We start from the raw sequence: 23,046 nt of genomic DNA on the forward strand, positions 1-23,046 counted from the left end.
CATCACCCCCTGTTGGGAACCCAGTGTAACTTAATAGAAGAGCGATTGTAAACGGCGTGGGGGAAGGCCGACGACCCGTCCTCAGGGGGTGCACCGCTTTGAGAAGCCGCCGGGTTGTCTTTGTCCATTCTGACCTGCGAAAGGCAGAAAAGAACCTCCGCTCGCTCGATTATGGAAGCTAAAAAATGAAGATTCAAGATGCCGGAGATAATTTATTCGTTCTTAATGATAGATGGATATGGAGATGAAAAGTACGCTGGCCATTGAGCCAACGAGTGGATTATGGTCAAGGCCAGGTGAAACGAACAGAGGGTGGTCTTCGGCATCAGTAGGGCAGGTACGACCAGAACACTGAACTAGTTCATAAAATCTTGCGGAGCTATCCTAGATACATTGGGGGACCGAGAGTTCTTCCCCTCTCACACTTAGTCCTCGAACTTCGAAAGCGGCGTTGTCACGACTGTCAATAGTTCGTACCATCGAGCGTCTATGGACAACCAAGTGTGAGGCACAGCCCAACTGACCCCGAAATACCAGGCTATGGCTTTGGAAATACATCGAGCCCATAAATTTTGCAAAAACCCCATCTCGGCCGCGTTATCACGCTTTCCGCCTCTTCCTGTATTTACGATACTTCTTGGCCTCCAAAGCCCGTTGAAAAAAGGCACCGAATTCTTCCCACGCGTCAAAGCTCGGAAGTTCGCTAGTCTGTTCGGGTTGCTGGGGTAGCGCCATTGAGACATCACGAACGGCATCGGGCGGCGTATTTGTAGCAGGCTGCATCGCTGTTGGATTGTGCTGATCCGGTGTCGGTAAGGTTTGCTGCACTGATTGATCCCTTGAACTTTCCTGGACACTAGCTTGCCCAGTGATCTTTTCCCGCGGAGGCCGTGCTAATGGTTGCGGTGGATCTAGGGCCTTTCTCTCGTCAAACGCTCCACTTGATACTACTTCGGAGTTTGTTCTCGATTGCTGGGGTTCCTGTCTTGAGGATGAGGCCGCTGGCAAGCCTTGTCTGGGAGATACGGATGCCGTTGGCTCTGCTAGCTTTGCGTTGATGCCAGTTCGACCCAAGCGAATGGTGAGTTGAGTAACCTCTGAATCTGGCGACAGTGCTTCTCGTTCAGGGATAACGACCGCGTTCTGTAAGTGGGCTGAACGGGTAGTGGGCTCTTGTGCCTTCATGACTTTAACAACCACCTTTGGTTCCACCGTACCGCCGATTTCGGGGTCGGCGACTGGTTTGTTGGTAGGGTTTGTCCGGGCAGGCTTGGCCATGATAGCGCACACTTTAGGCGTCTTTTCGACTTTGCAGCGGATGGCGTCGACCGTATGAGTCAGTGGGACCTGGGATAACATCAGCTATGGGCGACGAGGTGGAGGTACGGAGACATGGGAATCAATAAAACTCACAGTGTGAAGAGGTCTCTTAGAATTCAAAGATTTGATTTCGACTGTGTCCGGAGATGATTTTGCTGGGCCAGCAGCCTCATCCATAGGTTGAGTCGCAGAGGAGCCGTCATCAACCCTCTCAACCCGTTTGCCGTTCGTGACACCGCCGAGCCCAAGGCCATCTCGCGCTACCTTGTCCATGATATCAGGCCAGGCGAGACTCTGCAACTTCTTGCTCAATCGAAGGTATTGTTCTTGGCGACGACGCTCCCACCCACCCTCCTCCGCTAGCGTACTCAGTTCCGCCACAGGGATAGAGCGTTCAGCGCGGCGAGCCCTCGAATCGGCTTTGGTGTTTGTATCTCTATACATTCTGGATCGTCTTGTGCGTGGCAACCTGGAGTCCGTCATCGCAAATTCAGTACCTAAATTCGTAACAGCCAAGTGGCCAAAGCAGTCAGTTATCTCGATGTACGTTAAACGCTCGCCGCTGCATACCTTTTGAAGTTTGACTAAACTTGATCCTCGGAAAGGCGATATCATCTGAGGGTGTTGATTTATCCATCGAGAGTGCTTGAGGGAAGGGTTGATGGTAAGATAATGGTTGTCAAGTACCAACCGAAATCAAGAAGAACGTTGTTAGAAGAAGCCTAGAGGAGGGGCAGTTGTATCAGTTTATATAAGCAGAAATCTGCTCCTCCGGACACTTTGTCGACTTGGAAAATTATTTGCGGGCGGCTGATTCCAGGCTTTTCGTAACAAACCACTATAGTTCCTCAGGCTTTCTTCATTAAGACCACAAGGCAGGCTTTGTTTTCAAAGTTCATAGTTCGGATGTGTTAACTTTTGCTAGTTGCGGGAGCTCCCGTGCACTAAGCCAGGTACCAACCACTTTTTGGGCCTGCAGTCTTGACCTTGGCACTGGTGAGGAGAGACGCTACCCTACCTATTCCTTTTCTCCCAATTGACGAGGCAGGTAGCGGTGTGCAGGGAGCCGTTCAGCCTTCCTTGCAATGATCCATTGAACTTCGATGAGTTGCCAAAAGCATGCTATCTTCAGGGCCACCGATTCTAGTGGATCGGTGTGGAGGTGGGTATATATCTTAAGATTTGTTTGATGGGACTCTGGGATCGACCTTTGAGTCTCCATCGCCACGATCAAGAACTACGCCCAGTATGTTGTGTCGTAATTTTCAAACTCGCCATCCAATTGTCTTGTCAATATAAACCAAATTGAAACTAAACAAAACTCCCACAGCTGTATAGAAATAGGTAGGATCTGTAAGGTACAAATTCCACCCCTAGCCCGAGCCAAACTTCCAAGATGACTGACACTGCTAATAGCAATCATTGACTCTTAACGAAGTGTACTATGCCTCGCGGTTTCCGTCTGCATCGGGAGGGTGTTGCGGCCTCTCAAGATTTGCCCCCGTCCAGAATGCAAATCCTACCAATATTCCTACTTCCCAAGGGCCAACGGTAGTAAGATAAGAAGGGTCGTCATTGGTGAGCTTAAGACTCTTGCGCGCTTCATTATGAAAGTGGTTAAATATATTCGCTTCACCAAGTTGGTTCTCCGCTTGTCGCTGCAGATCCCGGGCGCTTGATATGTGCTGCTCGTATTTGTCCCTCATCCATCGCTCAATCATCACGAGCCTCAGCCTGTTGAGATCAGCGTCAGTCGTTTGGGTCTCGACACTGTTTCTTTCCGCGCTGCTTTCGTCAATAACCTCTGGCTGTGTATCGGAGTTTACCGGATCAGTGAGATCCAAGTTGTTTTGAGAGGTCTGTTGTGCCCATCTGGCAGCTGCATAGCAAGCGTTGGGTCAGTCTGTGTTTTGGCGTCCTTATACCGTGGTGTGGGCTGATTCGTTAGTTGATCTTGGTCTCTGCTTGTTGCGTTCCCATGATGCTGGCCCGTGTGCCCGGTCGACTGGATGCGGGGTGTCTGAACCACGCGGCGTTGGAGGTACGAATTGCTAAATCTCAACTTTGTAGTCTTCTTAAAAGAAGGTGTCTGAGATCCACTGGCCGGAGTTCTATTGCGTTGCACTAATTGGCGCTCAATATGGCTTTGCGCTTGGATAGTGCTTTCCGTACCAGAAGGAGTAACGTTCCCTTGGCTTTCCTTTCGAATGGACTTGGGTATCTTGGTTGAAGCTGGGCGTGCGGTTTGGCTTGGGCGACGGAAGGGCATCATTACCACTGGAAGTGAATTCGCGGTCCGGGCGGGTGGTCTTGAATGATTGTTTCCCGGCTCTAGTAGGCTTATTCTGGGAAGAGCTAATAAGAGTTTTGATCGTGTGGCAACCTCGTAGGGAGCGCGAGGGCAGTAAGTTGGTCTAGCGAAGACTGAAGGCGGGCGGGGTAGAGAGAGCAAGTAATCTCAACATAGAATCTGCCACTCTTGCTAATGTTACCATTACTCGCGGTTTATAATTTGCCAAGCTCTGATTACTGTTAAGTCTTCCTCATCCCGCGAAATGAGGAGAGCTTAAGCTCTGCTGCTCCTCGAATTGCAAAATTCATCTGTCAGCCCATAGCCAGCCTCCGTGGATACCTTTCCTCCACGCCCTCAACTTCGAGCTCTCTGTCCACGTCATCGCACACATAGAACAGCCGAGAACTGACAAGGTGAAGCATACCGCCAATGGAGACAAGGATTGAACTAAGGAAGACGAACACCTGCCGCGACATTTAAAGCCGCAGTACCGGCGGATCTCTTTACTGTCGCACTTTGCCAAACTAGTTGGCATAGCCCACCCCCCACCTTCTTCCTCCTACAACTGTGTAAGAAGCAGTAGCCACATTCGACATTAGTTAAACATCAAGGGTGCTTATTTGACCAACTTCACTGTCTGAAATTGTCGAAGCTCACTGCCTGACCCAACCGACCAGTCTTCAAAATCCGCGGAGCCATATCATATGTTGCTAAGTAAAGACTGTACAGCAGTCATTGGGCAGGCCTTGCTATACACTGACCGTGTGCTTAAATGTGGAATCACGTTTTAACCAAGTATATCTTGTGTTTACGTACAGGTGACCCGGACCTAATATACCACCCTTAATAAATCCAGGATCAATAACTGCCAAAAGCCTGCACCTTAGCATCCAGTAAATAGCGTAATCTAATTCAAGAACTGTTATGATAATATAATTATAATAGTATAAAATATCTCTAGCTTGTCCAACGTGGTCCAAGGTTGGTTTGTGTACTAATTTTCACTATTATATACCTTGACTTATATAATAGCCTAAAAGCTTCTTAAGCGCCCTAGGAGATGCTATCTTATATTAACCTAATTAAAACATAAGAGAATGATAATTAAAGTATTAAGGTCTTTTAAAGTCTATAATTGTAGACAGTACACCCTAGATAATCTAAATAGTAGGGGTGAGGGACAGCAGTGTTGCCAGGCGCAGTGCTTAGTGGGCAGCCATCGTTTCCATTCACTCCTGTATTCCAGCCTGTTACCCCCACCCTCTCCTCTGGATATCCATGCCCACAAAGAACCAAGACTCCCAACTCCTCTACTGGCCCTTACCAAACTTCAACATCTTTCTGGATACGCCTGGAATTGGCGTTATTTGTTCATTTATCATCATCTATTTCCAAGCCAACCTACTCTCAGTACTTCTCCTTGCAACACGCCTAGTCCATCAAAGATGGCGGATGAGCCACATACTAGTTCATTTCTCCCGTGGACTAATGAGAAAGACACCCAGCTCAGAGAGCTCTTTGAACAGCGTCGTGAGGGTATGCTTCCAGAGAAATTTGCAGAGGTACTAATCTTTTCTACTCCTGTGCGGTCATGGTTCTGCTCTAGCTTATTAGCCTGCTACCTATTCATACTAGGGTGTCTTAGACGAATTTCCTGGGCGCACTGTCAATGCCCTGTAAAGCCAGATCTATGCAATGATGAGAGAAGGGACTGTATCTAAGACACCCGCACCAACGCCTAACAGGCTAGCGATTCCACCCACTTCTGTGCTGGGAAAACACCAGCGTAAGAGCTCGGGCGCAGCAAGCAAGAATACCGGAGACTGCTCTATCTCTGCCGCCAAGGCTATTCGCACATCCAATCCTAGCTCTGATCTTGATTGCAAGGACCCTGGTGTGGGCCTGGATAACTTGGGGATCAAAAAGACCAATAGTGGAATCAAGATCGATGATTGGCCTGTGAAGAAGAGCCTATTTTCTTTAAGATAAATATATATTTTTCGTTGGCTAACGCTTACCGTTACTTTAGAGCAATATTTTTAGTATCACACCTTTTTCAAAGAAGTAGCAACTGCCACTGGACCCTCCGCCAACTTTGCCATCCCAACTGCAAACTATTTTCCTCCTCAAACCCCTGACCAAATTGACAACCAGCGCAATTTGCACGTGGCACAGCGTGAAGAAGCCCCCTCACCAGAACAACATCCCGAGCATCGTCCGCGTGCTACAAAAAGAGTTGGATGAAGTTCATGGAATCGGAAATGGGATGCGAGTTAGACCAGCTGAAGGCAAAGCTCCTCACCACGTCAGCTTTGTGGAACGTCTGAACCAAAAGGACCGCCAGGTTGACTCACTTCGTGAAAAGGTGTCCTCTTTAAAGCTCAGGTATCCTCTCTGCAGGACCAGGTGTCTTCTCTGCGAAATAGAATGAATAAGTCTGAGGAAGAGAGTAAAAAAGCTGAAGCGAACGGCCGCATTCTCCTGCGCTGTATGGCCCGGTGCATGAAGGACCTCAGCCGCACGGGATTGTTCACTGATGTGGAACCTACCGGAGAATATCAGACCTTCTGAGCCTGCTTTGAGTGATTACATGGCTTGGTAACAGATGGATTGGAAAATATCTGGATTCTTGTCAAGGGATTCAAACTGGGGTATTCAGTATTCAGAAAAGAACCGTGTCGTGACATAGATAAGATATAAATCACGAGATGTTTCAATGGATTCCAGTCTTGCGGTTCACTTCATAGCAATGACCATATCTTCTCCTCCAGCTGTAGCATAAAGACACGGCGTGAAACTTTCGTTGCCGCAGTAGACTTCGGGAATTATGAAGACCACTGACGACGCCGGTAGCTTAAGACAACGTCATTGTAGCAGACCAGTCATGAAGCAGCACAACGTGTCAGTACTGAAGTCTATCCGCCATATCCTTTAGCCCCGCAAAGAAATTGTCCTGTACCTCGCAGAGAGACTCATACGATATGTGCAGTTCCTCCTTTTCGCGTGTCGTGGCCTCTAGTTTCTCCGTCTCAGCTGAAAGACGTTGCTGTAAGGTACCGACAGCAACTGCCAAATCTTCCTTTGACTTATTGAGAGACTTAATCTCCGTACGCTGCTCGGCGAGGGTTCTCTGCAGCCTCAGCACGTAGTTGATCATTTCCTCGGCGTCGTGTTTCATAACCTTCACTTTGGCTTGCTCAGTCCGCAGACTCATTTCTAACTGCTCGATTCGCAAATTCTGGCGGCCAGATACGTAGTTAGCGAGGGGGGCTTCCTTCGGTTGTGCTGGGTGGGTAACTTGTCGCTCGTCCCGAGTCTTTTCCCCCTTTGTACCAACAACACCACATTCGTCAAGCATCTCCCCGCATCCCTGGGCCTTCTCCTTCTGCTCTACTGATCGTAAAGCCTCCCAATCGTGTACGAAGTCCTGCGCAGTGTCAAGGACCGTATTGCGTTCTTCCAGGACTTGCACGCGTCCCTCAGCGGCCGCTGCTAGCGCATGTGTGGCCTGGAGGTCGTCATCCAACTCCTGCATTCTTTTGCGAAGTGTCACGTTCTCTTCCGCTTTCATGTTCAGCGCATTAGCCATTCGAGAACCATGGTTGTTGAGCCGCTTCCGACAGCCTTCTAGTAACTCATTGACGGCGTTATTATTATCAATGGCGCATTGTATATCTTTATTCGATACCGCAATGCCATCGATATTTCCTGTCGATGCCGAGCCTGGATGTCCATCTAGTCCAGGAAGTCCTGGAGTACCAACTCGGGGCTGAGCTGTATCCTGCTGAGTTACCGTGGGCAACCCTGAGAGTATCGCTGCAGGAAGGTGTGATGTTGGGCCGGGGGCTAAGTTGAGATCGGCTATGGGAATAGGCTGCAGATTGCTAGGACGAGATTCATGCTCGCAACCTTTCTTATTCGCGTCGACCGTTCCCTCGCAAGGTGCGAGCATCTCCTCGTCAATATACATGTCAAGCACTGGGTCAGCATCACTGGTGTTCTTGTCGTTGGTAGCAGTAAATGGACTTATTCGAGACGGAGGTCGATCGGGCTGCCACAATGAGAGATCGCGTTAGCAAATACACTCCGTCATAGGCCGCCCAAGTATGAATTAGCATCCAGAAGGGTCGCACTAACACTTCCACCAACTTGTCGGTCCACGCCATGGTCTCCATCGCTTCCTCCTCCGGCGACATGCTGGTCTGAGTCGCTGCCAGCGATTTTTTTGCAACAAGACTGCTTTGAATCTACATCGTGGTCTGCGTTTGCATCCTGTGGAGCTTCCATTGTACGACGCTTTCCGAGAACAGAATAATCAACATCCATGGCTTGTACGCGCGTATCGCTGTCCCCAACTGCCAGTGATCGGCCGCCCTCCAATTTTTTTTGAGTATCAAGACTGTGTATCTTGGTCCATATGGAGCGCGTTGATCGTCCTGGGAAATGAGGCTGATGTTTCTAGAGAAAGAATAGATCCTAGTCAGCCGTCACGTAAAGAAACAATAAGCAGTTAGCTGATGGCATCGTCTACGTAGGAACTGACGCCCACGCTTCATATACCGCAACCACTAGATGAAATCGCACGGTCAGATTCTTGCTGGTTTTACCTTGCTGAATTGCCATGGAGTAATGTCAGGCTCCTGACTCCTAAGCCGAACGAGCTTTTGCAACTCGGACGCAACCCAAGGTACTCTAAAGAGCATTTTCGGACTTGCGTCGGTAATGTGTAAAGGGTGAATGGAGTGCAAGCTGCGGCTATGAATCTTGGGAACGTACGATTCAGGAAAGCGCTGGTGGGTAGCTCTTGCGGACACGGATGCAGGTCCAACAACTCAGAAAGAAACCTTCGCAAAACGTGGAGATTGAAAAGTGTGGATAGTGTCCGGAGCGCTTGCGGTGTTAGGTGGGGGAAGTGTCTGTGCGGGCACCGCCAAAATAAAGCTTGGGCAGCGGAATGGCGGGAATGACTAGAATGACTAGAATGTCCAAATCACACCCCACAAAAACAGGAGGGTCAAATAGATAAATTGTCGGTTGAAATACTACTCTCGCTAGCATATCAATTCCTGCATTATACAAAGGGAAAATAATGGACGCAATTCTAGACCTGGGACTGACATGGTTCTTTCGTCTTCTTCGCGAGCTCGCTATCCTTTCCGTTCCCACGAAGGTCAATTTACGCTGTGGACAGCCTTCAGGTAATGGCATTGGTCTTTTTACCATGGGCATTGCGCATTACCACGCATCAAAAGTAGCTGGTTGCTCATCTTACCATGGGTCGTTCTTTAGATACATATATCATCGCCCAGCCACTGAGGCATTGCTTTGTTTCCGCTGCAGGTCTTCTACCAAGCTGGCGAGATGGACAAGTCTGTTCTCCAGCTCAGAAAGTCTACTGATTCTCGATGCGACGGCATCTACCTTCAGGCTCAGATTATTGATCTTGGTGTCCACGATATTGTAGCCATTTGCCTCTAGGACCCTGAACTTCTCCTGGAAACTTCTTTCTTGTTCCCCTAACCTGTCCCAGATCCTTCCTCCTAGCTCTTTTATGTTCCTTTCGACTGCGGTCTTCAATTGCCTCAATTCATCGCGGTGACACAGGGCGTCTAGATCTTGATGGCCCGCGGCCTTTATCAATCCCTGGTCTTCAGCGGCCGCCTGTCGTGTGGATCGAGACGTGACTGGACCTTCTCCACATTCCAATTCAGATACCTTAGAAACCAGGATCTTCGCTAGATCTGAGGAAAGTTTTCGATTCGCCCAGTCAACCAAGTCACACGAATCCCATGGGGGGGCTGTCGTTGCTTGGACTTCTGGAAGAGGTCTAATCGGTGTCTTCTGGGGCGACGCTGGTGGGATTGTATAGCTCGGGTCAGGTTCATCTATATGGGGCGGTGGCGGCTTATATCGAGCTTCGGCATTATCAGATTCCAACCCGGGAGGGGCAGGGCGTTTGCGGTATCTAAACGTCACTATCTTCGAAACATGAGCAAAGCCTTGCACTAGCATAAGATTCAACTGAACCACCTCACCAGTTGACGTCGATCGTTGAGACCTCCCTGATCCTCCTCATCTTCGTGTGGGTTCACAGAGTTCTTTGCCGTTGGACCCTCAAACATAGTCTTGTCTTCACTCGGCTCATCTAGGACGATCGGATTCGCGGCGCTACCCCGTATGCCTACCCTAACATCAGCGCATTGGCCAGTGGTGTACTTATTCAAACAATCTCACCCTCCAAAGAGTAAAGACTTTTGGAGGCTTCCTGTTTCCCCTCGACCCGGCGCTCGGCTGCGGTGTCCCGATCCTCCATATCGGTCAAGTGTGGCCGCTTGCCCAAAGTCAGGGGGAGAACTATGGGGGGTCCTGGGAGAGTCGTTTTCCCAAGTCTTATGTTCGATAACATAGAGCTAACCGACGAATCCTTACGGGAGAGACGGCTTGCGTATTTCTCATTAGAGAACGTGATGTCAGCCTCAATAGTCCTCGTATATGAGCAATATCCAGGTCCTCGGACACAGAACGAGTCTCTGTCCAACTCAGATTGACCACCCCGGCTTGCATTACCTTGGCAAATTCACGCTCTCCGCAATTGGGATCATTGGCTCGTAGCTCCAGGAGTAACCTAGTCTCACCTTGAGACCACTTGAACTTCCGGAATTTCTTTACCATCTGCACTTCTCCCCGCATACGAACGGTCATTTCCGCGGTGGCGCCACGGGTTGATGCCATGCTCGATCGGAGGCGGGGTTTTTTTAAATACTATTCATAAATGTGAGTTAATGCGCCATCATCAATGGTTGCCATGGTTGTTCCAACGCATATCCCAATAGGCGGCAGACGTACCTGGATTAAATACCCCAGACAAGAGAAGAAAAAGGGTTGTATTTGGATGGTCGACTTGAAAGGACTCAAATCTCAATTATCGCTGCAAGGCGGACATTTGAAGGTTTCGAAATCGTGTGTTGCTGAGACGGCTACTGACAAATGGAGCTGCGTCATGGGTACTACCGGTAGGTGACCAGGCAGAAATTCAGGCACCAACCATGTTCACGCACTTCGATTTGCTTTCATTGATAAAAAAAGAGGTGTGGTTTTCTGGATGGCCCCTCAGCAGATATTGACATCCTCGTAGCGGTCTTCAGATGTCAGACCAAGTTGAAATTTACATCGAAAGCTCAGAGGTCAAGAGTTCTAAGGTTATCCCTAAATATGATTTTAAAAGGGCTGAACGGGTTGCTCCTGGCCCCTGATATATTTTAGATGTTTTACTTGACTAGCCCTATTTATAGGCCACTTTCTTGTACCGTGGATTGCTTTGTACAGCCTCAAAATTACACCATAAAGTATGTGTTTCTTGCTCGCCACCTCGAAAGGCCTGGTCCAGCTTCCAGGGGTGCCCTGATATCCAAGTTAGGCTTGTTGAAGGTGGTGATGGGATTTTTAAGAGTATGAATTACCACCAACAAAGGCGGGGCGCTTGTGTTGAAGGCAATGTAAACATAACATAGAATGCCTCAGTGTAACTGCAAGGTAAACATTGTACGCCATGGTCTGTTGAGATGGCTGAAAAATTGACATACAAAATCTAAACACCCATAAAATTGATCAAATATCAGGAGTGCTCATAGGCCCGCCAGCCGGGCCACGGGCTCACCGATTGCTTTAGATTCTGCCTCATGAGCCTTGAAACACCCATGAAGTTGCTTGAGTTGATCGGACATGGCTAGCTCCCTCAGAGTCTTACTCTGCAGCCCGGTTTCTGCCTCCTCAAGATGCGCTTGGCTAGCCTCCTGAGCGGAAAGGGCTCATTGAAGCTCGCGTTCCAGACTTAGGACCTTTTGCTCAAGTACATCTTTTGATTTTCTCTCGATGTCAACTTCCTTGGCCAAGTCCGCCGTCTCTTTCTTTTGTGGAGATGGTTCAGTCTCCATCTGGAAACTGCGTTTGATAGAGTCATTGCGCTGAAGTCCGTTCTTTTGTAAAGGATGACGTGGCATGAGAAGCTCCGCTAGTCTTTCAGCGAAAGGGTTTTTGCTTCGCTCCCAAGCTGAATCACTCCCGTCCGGTTCGGATATATCTAGGTGGGCAGCCCCATATAATGGCGTAGGCGAAGCGACAGAACTAAGGAGCGTAGCAGAACCTGTTGCATTCATTGGCTCCTCATCACTGGAATGGATGAGGCTGGGGCTGTTGTCATCCTGCACCTGTGTTAGCGACACCGACTGAGCTAGACGGACAGAATGCCCATCTTTGAGGCTACCCAAGCTGGCAAAGCGCTGAACTTATTTCATTATTTAGCTGGGTGTCTCTTGCCTCAAGTTCATCGCCAACTTTGGAAAGCTCGTCTTCGTGGTTTGAATCAACATCACTATCAGAATAAACTTCATCCTCTGAGGGAGCCGAGTCCTCAGTGATCTGTCCATTATCCGAGCTAGCAACGCCTTCAGAGGAGGTGCTTGAATAGCAAACGGGGCTAAGGGTACGATGGGGCCCAGAATCACTGTCATCGTCCGACTCGCTTGTATTCCTCTAGCTAGTTAGGCTAGGATCAGGCGATGGGCTTCATGGTGTTGAGCGCGATGGGGACCAGGATCACTGTCTTCGTCAGAACCGCTCGAATTTGTATCTCCAGCCGGGCTAGACCCGCGAGCTGGGCTGTAAATTTGTGGGAGCGAGGGAGATCACAACCACTGTGGTCTTCAGATACCCTCCTCGCATTTAATGAGGACTGCGAACGGGGAGACGGGCTTTGTGCGCGTTGATATCACTCTCGAAGTTGGCGTACCTTCCGATTTGTTAGTAGGAACCGCAACAACGGCCTTGTATCCAATGGACTAATCTGAAGGGGTGACTAACGCTTCCATCAAAGTCTACGTCGCCATCACCGTGCCAGGGGCTTGTTGTAGGTGGGGTCTGTTTATCAATACTGTTGAAGCCGTACGGAATAGCGGAAGGCGGGGTTGCCGGCTGCGATACCTCGCTTTCAATGCCCATTGCTGCCGTCTGGAATTGTCCCAGCTCCGGGGTGAGTGTCCTCTCACGCAATGGTGTACAGGTTTCCGAGGAATGCTCTGATTCTGAAGACTCACTAGCGCTGCCCAAGTGCTTGTTGCAGGGACGTTTCCCACGAGTATCCTGGCCCTCTGATTGTGCGAATGCTGAGGATGACCGCTGCTTTCTGATGACAACCGCAAGTAACGGAGTCTCGGGGGCGCTCGGTATTGTATTGGCTTCTGGTAAAATGGGATTCTCTCTCATCTTTCGCAGCTTCCCTCGGAGAGCGTTGCCTGACCTTCGCGGAAAGTCGCATTGATATTTCTAGTATCCATGAAGAGGTCAGCACTCTTGTTATCCAGCATTGAGCAAGGATGTCTAAGCCTAGGAAGTATCCGGGAAAGGAGCTCACTTCTTTACGAAAGCCCTTTCACTGAGCTTAAGATCTTTCTCCCTCATTTTCCGGAGTCTTTGTACCTCATTTTTGGACCATTTAGATCCGTCACTTAGCTCCATGTCCAAGCAATATGAGCTTGCTTATACCGAACCGCCGCTTCAGAATAAATTATTTTCTGTTGTGGATCACGGTAATAGACCAAGTAAAACCACCGGTTTAGGCCTGCGGCGGAACCCTATCTGAGAGGAAGCGGAAAACAAAGAGGGTATGTCGACATGGGACAGAGAGATCACGATCAAGGAGATCTCGATTTATCGGAATGACAACGCCTGCGAAAAGTCAAGGGAAATGTTCGGTCGAGCAACCGAGCTGGTGGGGGGTTGTCAAGGACGGGGAGGCTGCGGGGAGCCTCAGGCACCACTACATAAGCATCTACACACCAATGCTCGAGGCTATACAGTCTACCCAGACGAGAGCTAAAGCTTGCTCGCATGAGTGACTAGGTACGAACTAGCTTTCCCTGTCATTAAGATTTGCGGGCTCTTATCGCTACTGAAACTTGAATCTTCCTCAACTAGCTCTTCAACCACCAAGTAATATCGGCACATGTTACATATAATAGCATTAGTAGCGACAAGTATTTCCTTACGGCCGTCCATGGTCCCTCTACATTAAAAGCCAAGTTTCACACAAGGTGTCTCACTTAACACGGTGGCCGACAAAAATAAAAGGTTAACCGAAGACTATGGTAACATAAATGAAACACGGATAGCGGTCGTTCAAAGTTCCTCATTCTCATCCAAATCCTCATCAGAATCCTCCATCGGCAGTGCGTCATTCATGCCCTCGTCCTCCGCTTGCACCTCCTGGAAACGCATACCGGCACCAGAGACATCCCGAATAAACTCCAAGGCAAGTCCAACATTACCTCTTAGCACATTATTGTCCTCCCACACGCCTCTGACCTTCTTCTTAAGCTCTTCCAGCTCTTCTCGTGTAACTGAACCTTCTTCGTTCTCGATGATTTCAGTTAAACCCACGACCACTTTCGTCAGAGTCTCATTGTCACGTTCTAGCTCCGCCATATCCTCGGCCTTAACTTTGTTTGCCTGCTCGAGAGATTCGATCTTCTGGTTCATGAGGCAGATTTCTTCGTTGAAGCTTGCTTCGGTGATGTTTAGTCTTTCGGTGAAGGCTGCCGACATGTTGTTGAGCGCCTGCGTGTAACTGGCTGCCAAGCCGTTCAGTTTCGCGGTGAAAGTTGCTTCCTGGACTTTCAACTCCTGGACTCGTTCGAGCATTCCCTCCATATCGTCACTATCAATGGTCAAGTCAATGGCTCCACCATGGCGTCCAGGCTGGTCGGATGTGTTATCCGGAGCCGTAGACGGCGGCGTCTGTAAAGCAGAGGCAGGCTGCGGTCTCTTCGGCTCCGACGGCTGCGTGGATTGAAGCATACCGGCGAGACGACCGGGAAGATTGTTGTTTGCCCAATTCTTTAGATCAGCCGGGTGGTGCCAGCCACCAGGTGGCAGTGGTTTGCCGCCAGGGCCAGAGCCAGGACCTTTAGCCATTGGCGATGCGGCTTTAGCCACGAGCAACTTAATACGTTGTGTGCGGCGTTTGTCGAACAGGGACCCCATGGACTCGTAGCGCGCAGAACTTTCACTGTTCGAATCTCGTCAGAGGCTCCAAAGAGCAGCGAAGGGCGTTGGTGACTCTGTTGAGGGATCTCCGAGAGTGAGCTTGGTATCTTTATTCTTGGAGGTGCTCGCGATCTTCTCGGCTAGGGAGGCGAGGAGGTTTTTGCGGATCTTGAGTGTTACGATCTACGTTGTTTGTTTGTTAGCAATTACGTTTTGTCAAGCTCCACGTTCATTGACGGAGGATCTTAAGATAAACTTACCAGACTCTTTCTCCACTCGGGTAGGTCGTCCAAGGCGTCAAGGAACTCACTGGCTGGGTCAAAGCAAGGGTCAGCGTCAGACACACCGTAGCCGAAAGGACCCTCTGCAGCGTGACCTTCTGAGCCGCGTTCAGACGAGAGGCTTTGCAAGTAATAAGCCTTCGCAGTGATGCTTCCAATGCTGCGGTCAGAAAACTCGCCTGCGTGGTTCTGGGAAGAATTACTGTTATTGCTCACAATTGGGCTGATAACACGTGATGCGGATGGTGTGGGACATGTGAGAGTCAACCGACTTACACGGGCGAATGTCGGAGCATCGGAAGTGGTATCCTCCTCCAATAGCTCCTTGAGCATTTCCAATTCGGCTGAAGTCCAAACTCTAGGCATGATGATAGTCGTATGATGCTTTAAGATTCCTGATCTGTGTTTAAACAACCAAAGATGTGTTATATATGCAGAAAGAGAAAGGAACACAGGGAAAAAAGGAGGAAATAAATATGACAATGAGAGCAGTGTTGCCAAAGCGAGGGATACATCAGAGGAGTGAATCAAGGCCTGCTGCGTGTGAATGGCGACTGTGGAGCCAGATATCTTGTTATGGCAGCGGGCTTCCTACTCAGTCTCTATACAAACTCTGGTGGTGGATGATCCACTTGTGTTCACATGGGAGTGGGAGAGAGCACAAAAGTATTCCGGGTGATGTCTAGTAGATATACAAGTAGTAGCTAACAATGAGACTCCAACATAGATACATCTCTAATGCTTGATAAACCCAACCAACTCTTCAAGTGTCTTGCAAACGCCTGTAATCCTCTTCTTGTCCTCCTCAGTCTTGACATGCTCCTCTTGCATCCTCTTTATCTCCGCCTTTAACCTCTCAATCTCCTTGATATATTCTTCCTTCTCCTTGGTCTCCGCAGCCAACTTCGCTCTGAGCTCATCATGCTCAGAGATAAGCTTCGAGGTCAGGGTCGTCGCGCTATTCTGAAGTACACCAAAGTATCGGTGAATCTCGTTGCCTACTTGTCCAATCAGGCGGTCGCGACACTTTTCCATTTCGTCCCTTTGACGCCGTGTCTCCAGATCCTCGATCCCACCCTGCCCCTGCAATATTAATGGCGTCGAGTGCCGCTTTTCTCCAGGATCGGGGCCGCTGGCTCGCGGCTGTTGTGGGTCAGTCAATAATGAGGGTTGCGGCAGTCGTTCGCCAGGTGGACTTCGGTTTGACGTTGTCCTTGAGCTTTCAAAATTTGCCGGTGGGCTTTGCGTCGGCGGGGCAACTTTTGATGGCGCAGACTGTCTTCCCTGGGCATTCTGTAAATTGGAAGCACGGTTGACGGGCGTGAATGAGCTTCTGGGCGCTGGGTTGATTTCTTTCGGCGCTGGAGCTGGGGCTGCCGCTGGCGCTGGCGTAGACTGGGTCGGAGTAATGATGGTTGATGGATGCGAATGGCTGGATAGCGTCTGCGTACTGGCCGCCTGCGATTGACTTAGATCCGTTGGTCGAGAAATGACAGGATTCAACTAAAGGCCGTTTAGCAAGCACACCTTTCACGCATCCAAACCCGACTTACCGTGTGGCCTCCGCCTCTACTCAGGGTCTTCGCGTCACCTGAGATATTGGGGGTCTGGGCGCTATCATAGATATCGCCTCCACCATCGCTACTCTCCGAGTCCGTGTCATGGAGCACCCGAGGACTTTGATGCTGCGCGGCCGGCCCCGACCCTTTCGCATCCGGCGCGGGCCGCTTTACCGGCGCAGTATCACCTATACTCCCACGGTTCCTTCTCTTCCTAGCACTGATGGCCTGGGAAGTCATCCGGTACCATTGCATTTGGACGGCTGCGTCGGTGTGGTTTGGGAAGTGGTTTAGCTGCAGCGCGTTAATTATTTTCGTTGGAGCATTTGACATATCGCCATATAAATGAATATTTCGGAGGATAGTCACCTTATGAAACGCCGTCCACGGCATGTCCTTCGTAGATCCCGTTGTACGTAGGGCGTGGAGGCGCTGCTTCTCCTCGGCGCTCCACGAGGATTCACCGACCCTGCGTGGCGTAGTCGAGGACATCTTTCTATTGAACGAGATAATTATTCTAGCGGTGGAAGATAACGCAATGTCAAAACCCAAGCCGCGGATCCTGTGTATCTCGTTGTTTTTAATGAGCCTGGTCGACGGGTGGCCAACTTTCCAGGGGTTGCCGACTGGTTAACGACGGGATGTCGGCGGGTTGGCGACGGATGTTGATTGTCGTGTCGAGGTGGCACATGTTATTTCCTTGGGAAGTCCGGCCCCCGCGTGGCCTTAGCGGCCTCGTGCCTGCTGCTTACGTGTCGGCGTAAATACTCCGGAGTTAAACACGGAGACTCCGTGGCCTTACTGAACGCAAACTACGTGCGGATATAAATTCTATTTCTTTTTCACCCCCCTTTTTGTTCAAAATGTTCATATTTCCGATAACTCCAAAAAGTGTTACCGCTGGATCGAACAAACTGTGTAAGACGACTGAAAGCCGACCTGTCAGAATGGCTGTTGTACAAAGCCGGAAGGGACGATAAGCAAGGTTCACGTGCCGTCGCACAATGGGAGTCATTGGTACCACCAAAAGATTATGAACTCAATTAACAGAAATTCAACAAGCGTGTTTTTAGTCCAACTCGTGTTTATCAGTTCGAGTATTAAGATGGGCACGGTAATTTCAATCACGCCTGAACGTTGTACAGTCCACACCGACCTATTTATGCCGACTCCACATACATCCCATCGTGAGAATATTTCGGAAAGCTGGATTTTGAAACCAATTGCGTGATTTGACAGATCTGGAGCGCTGCATGCAACCAAGATGGATATCCAAGGACCGCATTTCACGAAGTAATGGAAGGGAGTTGAGATTGAGCGAAAACCACGTGCTAATAATCAAGAGCTGCTGATTAGATGACGGGCGAATATTTGTACATCAAAGGAAGACACGAGAGGCTTGCAAGGATTGAACAACGAAAGCGGTCGAGGATGAGCGCTGAGATAGACTGATTAGACGGCGACATGAGCGAAGCGATTGGGTGCCAAACATTTTATGAAATTCACTGAGTGCAGGCTGCGAAGGTGCAGGAGTAAGAATGCGACTGCCAAGGTGCGGGCTGTGAGGATGCGACTGCCGGGATGCGACTGCCAGGATGCGGTCTGTGAGGTTGCGGTTGCGAAGATGCAGCTGTGAGGATGCGGGCTGTCAATGTGGCCTACTCGGGAGTCTCGAGGTAGGGCGCTCTCTGATACAGTACCTCCCAAATTCAACAACAACGGTCTCGCATCGAGAAGATTCCCCGCCAACGTCTAACCCCACCCGGCTCCTTACTCATACGTAAGTTTTACGACCTTATTGCCGAAATCCGACTCTTTTAACCTGGATGTCTAGAGATCTGACGGCCGGCTGCGATAGGAGTTGAGGGCATATGAAGGTCGATGAGTGTTTAAGAAGGAATATGGACTGAGCAAATGCCCGCGAAATGTCAGTTACTGCCCAATTAGTTTCTATCTCCCCGGCCGAATCATGCGATGCAAGGATCCCGGTATGCTTCCACTGCTTCAAATACTCAGCAACGCGACTGAACCGCTTCATCTCCTGATGGAATTTGCATTTTGCCTGGTCAGTTGCTGGATCTGCCGAACAATTCTTCGGTTTTCCGCGACCTCAGCGTCCAGATTCGACTAGAGCTTGGATGCGTGAGCTACGGCCTCGTGGAAGTTGTGTCTTTCTCTCGCTGCTTCCGCGACGGATTCTGTTAACTTGGCTCTCGTTTGTGCCAATTCATCCTTCAGTTTTTGAATATGCGCATTGCCCGCTAACAACGCTTTGGTTTGCGCTAGTACATCCTTCATTTTTGGATCTCCTTGAACTCTAATAACAGGGCACTGTTTTGCGCCATTTTTATCCTCCAGTCTTCGAGTTTCTGCAGAGTCGGCTAACAAAGTTTTCGTTCGTGCCAATTCATCCTCGAGTTTTCGGATCTCCTCGAAATGGCTCATAATGTAAGTGTTCCAGTCTGCTTGGAATTTGTTTGAGAGGGAATACTGCGGGCTGGCATCCAACGAAGCAGTTTCAACCTCTTGAGATAATTCGAGATCGCGCAAGAGTGCACAGGATGGCGTTGTTTGGGTTGATTCTCGTGCCGTAACAGCCACCCTCGGCGAAGAACTCCAGTTCATGATAGGTTCGACGTCACTTGATTGGGAAACATTAGAATCCTGCATCGGCGGCACCCGTGCTGTGACAGCTCTCCTGGGCGAGGGGCTCCAGTTCGTGGCAGACGAACCGTCAGTGGTCTGAGAAACATTTGAATTTTGTATTGATGGCACCGGTGGAAGGCATATTTCAACGGAAATATTGTTTTTCTGGACACAGTCATGGGGTGGCGAGGCCGACGTTGACAGCGAAGCCTGCTCGCTGCCATTTGTGGACGGCTGTTCTGTACTATAGTCGGACTCACCCTCCGTTCGTATGGCAGTAGTAGCGACTCGTTTTGGTTCTAGTGGCCCTGGCATTGGGGATTCGGCCGCAGCCCGCTTCATGATAGTCTTTGTTATGTCACTGAGCTCGAAACGACCGCGTCTTGTTTGAGACTCCGATACAGGAGCTGGAGGGATCGCGGTCGCTAGCCATAGACGAGGGCTGCCCGAAGCTGGTGTTGGCGTAAGGGCAGAGTTCCGATTGCTGATGGCTACGCCTACCATTCCACAAAGTGGTTGCGTCGACGCCGAAGCATGTGCTGTGGTGCGTCTCGGCGGCTGAGACCGTGTCGGAGTCTTGTTTACGCTTGCAGTCAGCGAGATCAGAGTAGACAGTATCTCTTTAGGTTGAGCTACCCAGCTTACCCTCTCTGGTGCTATACTCTTCATTCGAGGTGCTTCAAGGAGTGTATCGCTCTCGTCTTCAGATTCGCTGCTCTCCTCCAGTTCGTAAGTGCTGTCTTTCTTGTCGTCGGACTTGACATCTTTAAGAATTTCATCGAATAAGTTATCACCTTGGACATCGGACTCGCTGCTCTCCCCATTCATGACCTCATGGCTCTGATTGGCGCTATCGCCGCGTTGCGTCGCCAGTTGCTGAGGCCCTGACCCAGCAGCAGTCCTTCGAGCCCCCTCCGGCTCAGGATCTGGCATCGCACGGCTGTATCCGAACTGCAACCGGATGTAGTACATCTGCAGACCTTTTGGTGTATGTCCAGGAAAGTGTTTTGCCTAGTCGGCGTGTGGAGTCAATGAAATAGACGCTTTGCAGCCAGGGAAAGAAGACTAGTACCTATGCGATAGATGAGCAACCGCAACCCTACCAACACGTAGCCGGAGAGTTTATAAGTGGCTTCCCTGGAATTCCTCCCAGCTCAAATCTGGTAATCGTTCGCGCAGTCTCAAGAGGCTGTCATCTTTGTCCTTTGTCCAGACAACCTGGGTTGGTCCATCACGACGCGGCATAATGGTCTCGCTCCGTGAGGATGTGCAATACCTAAGGGAAAAGTAAGGTTCCCAGGTGGGTACGGAGGCCTATACGGACACTCGGGAAAAAACTCCACTTTCATGTAATACTGTGTTTTTGCTTAGAGTTCTGCTGGCAAAAAATAAATACGCCATGGCCTGCTTAGTTTTACTATACAGCTACTTATCCCAAGCATTATATAAGGTGCAAGCCAACACCTGGGTGCTGTATATAGCCTGTATAACTAGGTAAAACAAAAAAGGCCTAAATATTTAATACTTAGTACCTAAAACGCCCGCGGAAGTTTTATATAAAATAAAAAAATCCTTCACCTAAGTTAATTAGGTTCTCCTTCTTACCCTTTTTTAAAATTTAAGTTAATTGAATAATTAGCTATTCCCTTAATTAAATATACTATATAAAAACCCTGGGATTAATTAAAAGTATTTAATACTATATAGCCTGTAGGCCTAGTACCTTTATTTTTATTTAAAAGTAATTTTATATATTATATAAATAAGCCTTACCTAGCCACTTATAAGCAGCGCGGTAATTACGAAATATACTAAAAAGGTTAATATATATTATAAAGGGTTAAGATTATAAAGGGTCAAGATTTAGAATAATACTTTTAATAATATATGCATGGGTAGCTTATTATAACCCCCTGGGAAGTTATAAAAAAAGTATTAATATATAAAAAATAATAATACCTAATTTACTTAGTAATAATACTACCATGTATTATCTATATTAAGTACCCTGGAAAAGCAAGTATCGCTCTTTATATATTATTACAATAAAAGCGGGCAAGCTCCTAACCCTTGATAAGAATTTTAGTGGTTTAACCTTGCGCTTGTTAATATACATGCTAAAAAAAGCCTTTAGATCTAACTCTAGCCAAGCTAGCTTAATATTATAATAATTAATAAGCCTAAAAATTCTTATATATTAAATAACCTTAAGGGTCTTAAACAAGACCTTTAAAGTTATTATTAATATATAAAGCTATTAACAAGTGTTTTAAAATAGCTAAAAAAAGAAAGAAATTACTTACTAGTTTTTAGTAATATAATATACCAGGGATAGCCTTACTTAGTTATTTTTATATAAAAGGCCACGTGAGGGCTATTACTAGTATATAAAAAGTTAACTAATGCCTTGCTAGTATAAAAAGTAAAGGGTAAAGGGATAAATAAATACCATGTTATTAATATTAGTTAAAAAGGAAAACAGAAGAAGAGAAAAAGAAAGAAAAAAAAGAAATTAAGATTTTAAATTTTTATATTACTTAGTTATAACTACCTAATTAAAACCTTTTAGAAGCCTTTATATAAAGCTAGTTACTTTATTTTTACCTTTTTATTACTTTTTATATATACCTAACTATAAAGTAAGGTATAAAACTAGAATAAAAGCTTTATATAATATTAACCAGGCAGGATTTAGGCTATTTTTATATAGTATAAAACCTAAGCCTATAAAGTAAGTAAGTAATACATAGTACTACTGCCTGGCCATTGCCTTTGTATAAAATATTAAGAATAATAAGCAAGCAAAGACTAAAAATAGTAAAAAAATAGAATAAAATATAATAAACTTTAGGTTTATAGTATTATTATCCAGCTACTAAAAGTCTAGATAGCTAAATAATGGTATTATAAATCTAAGGTCTTTATATAAAACACTAAAATAGTAAAGAAAGTGTCAGATAAAGCCTGCTGATCTGTCTTAAACCGGTGGGATTTAAGGATATTCTGTGCGTAAGAGTAGAAGGTACAAGTCTTAAGGTTAAAGAGCTTATATAAAAAACTAAATAGAAATTAAAAGGTAGGGTAGCTTAATTTTTAAAAATAATAAATAATAATTAAAACTATTTAACACTATAAAAACAGTTTTTTATATATATAATATTTAATAAATTAATTATAGTGTTTTGCTTTAACAAGTATGTCTAGTTAAATTTATTATATTACTTTACTTTAATTAATATAATAGCCAAGAAGTTATTATATTAATACTGCTATATTACTATAATTAATATAAATAATTAATGGCTCCGGTTCCTGACGTGACAGCCCGTTACATTGTATTAGTAAGGCAGATCTATTGGCTAACAGCAGTCCGCGCTGGCCGCGTTCCCTGACAGAAAGCAGGTAAAATATAGTAAAGTTTATGTTTATAATATTATTATTTAACTATTAAAAGTTTAAATAGCTAAATAATAGTAATATAAACCTAAGGCTTTAAATAAAATATTAAAAAAAAAGTAAATAAAGCTTTATATAAAAATAAAAATATATTAAAATAAAGGTAAAAAAAGTCGTTATTATATAAAATACTTTTTTTATTTACCTCTTGTTCCTGCCACGCTTGGCCATGCTTGGGGAAAAAAGCGTGGCGGGAGCAAGAGGTAGATAAGGGAAAAGTACTTTATATAATAAGTAATATCTTCGCCCTTTTCTTTATCTTATATAAAGAGGTCCTTAAGGTTAAAAAGATTTATCTTTTTTTTGATTTTTTACTTTTTTATATTTCCTAAAAAAAATACTTTTTAATAGCTAATTTATTTTTACCTTAAAGGCTTATATAACTACCTTTTTTCTAGCCTTGGGCTCTGGCTTAGCCTTAGGCTTTTATATAACTGCCTTTTCCTTAACA

At 47.2% G+C, this 23,046-nt stretch overlaps 6 protein-coding genes across 6 annotated transcripts; all 6 read right to left on the reverse strand.

The window, feature by feature from the left end:
- Positions 1–600: 600 nt before the first annotated feature.
- BDW74DRAFT_172869 (uncharacterized protein) lies at positions 601–1,764 on the reverse strand (the record flags this gene model as incomplete). Its single annotated transcript, XM_073727681.1, has 2 exons — positions 601–1,347; positions 1,414–1,764. 2 exons carry the CDS (start codon positions 1,762–1,764, stop codon positions 601–603), a joined length of 1,098 nt encoding a protein of 365 aa, XP_073590132.1.
- A 4,751-nt stretch (positions 1,765–6,515) lies between these two features.
- On the reverse strand, positions 6,516–7,809 carry BDW74DRAFT_172870 (uncharacterized protein; the record flags this gene model as incomplete). The annotated part of the gene is made up of 2 exons (XM_073727682.1): positions 6,516–7,664; positions 7,747–7,809. 2 exons carry the CDS (start codon positions 7,807–7,809, stop codon positions 6,516–6,518), a joined length of 1,212 nt encoding a protein of 403 aa, XP_073590133.1.
- Positions 7,810–8,911: 1,102 nt separating this feature from the next.
- On the reverse strand, positions 8,912–9,926 carry BDW74DRAFT_172871 (uncharacterized protein; the record flags this gene model as incomplete). The annotated part of the gene is made up of 3 exons (XM_073727683.1): positions 8,912–9,592; positions 9,649–9,794; positions 9,848–9,926. 3 exons carry the CDS (start codon positions 9,924–9,926, stop codon positions 8,912–8,914), a joined length of 906 nt encoding a protein of 301 aa, XP_073590134.1.
- Positions 9,927–11,421: 1,495 nt separating this feature from the next.
- BDW74DRAFT_172872 (uncharacterized protein) lies at positions 11,422–12,874 on the reverse strand (the record flags this gene model as incomplete). Its single annotated transcript, XM_073727684.1, has 2 exons — positions 11,422–11,814; positions 12,473–12,874. The coding sequence occupies 2 exons, from the start codon at positions 12,872–12,874 to the stop codon at positions 11,422–11,424; spliced, it is 795 nt and encodes a 264-aa protein (XP_073590135.1).
- Positions 12,875–13,773: 899 nt separating this feature from the next.
- On the reverse strand, positions 13,774–15,104 carry BDW74DRAFT_142863 (uncharacterized protein). The gene is made up of 2 exons (XM_073722786.1): positions 14,914–15,104; positions 13,774–14,836 (listed from the first exon to the last, which is right to left on the reverse strand). Exon 2 carries the CDS (start codon positions 14,648–14,650, stop codon positions 13,787–13,789), a length of 864 nt encoding a protein of 287 aa, XP_073590136.1. The 5' UTR covers positions 14,651–14,836; positions 14,914–15,104; the 3' UTR covers positions 13,774–13,786.
- Positions 15,105–15,588: 484 nt separating this feature from the next.
- On the reverse strand, positions 15,589–17,134 carry BDW74DRAFT_8105 (uncharacterized protein). The gene is made up of 3 exons (XM_073733805.1): positions 16,863–17,134; positions 16,488–16,787; positions 15,589–16,437 (listed from the first exon to the last, which is right to left on the reverse strand). The coding sequence occupies exons 1-3, from the start codon at positions 16,983–16,985 to the stop codon at positions 15,670–15,672; spliced, it is 1,191 nt and encodes a 396-aa protein (XP_073590137.1). The 5' UTR covers positions 16,986–17,134; the 3' UTR covers positions 15,589–15,669.
- Positions 17,135–23,046: the final 5,912 nt, after the last annotated feature.

This window comes from Aspergillus multicolor (assembly GCF_047715735.1).
Source record: "Aspergillus multicolor strain CBS 133.54 unplaced genomic scaffold BDW74scaffold_1, whole genome shotgun sequence".
Lineage (NCBI taxonomy): Eukaryota > Fungi > Ascomycota > Eurotiomycetes > Eurotiales > Aspergillaceae > Aspergillus > Aspergillus multicolor.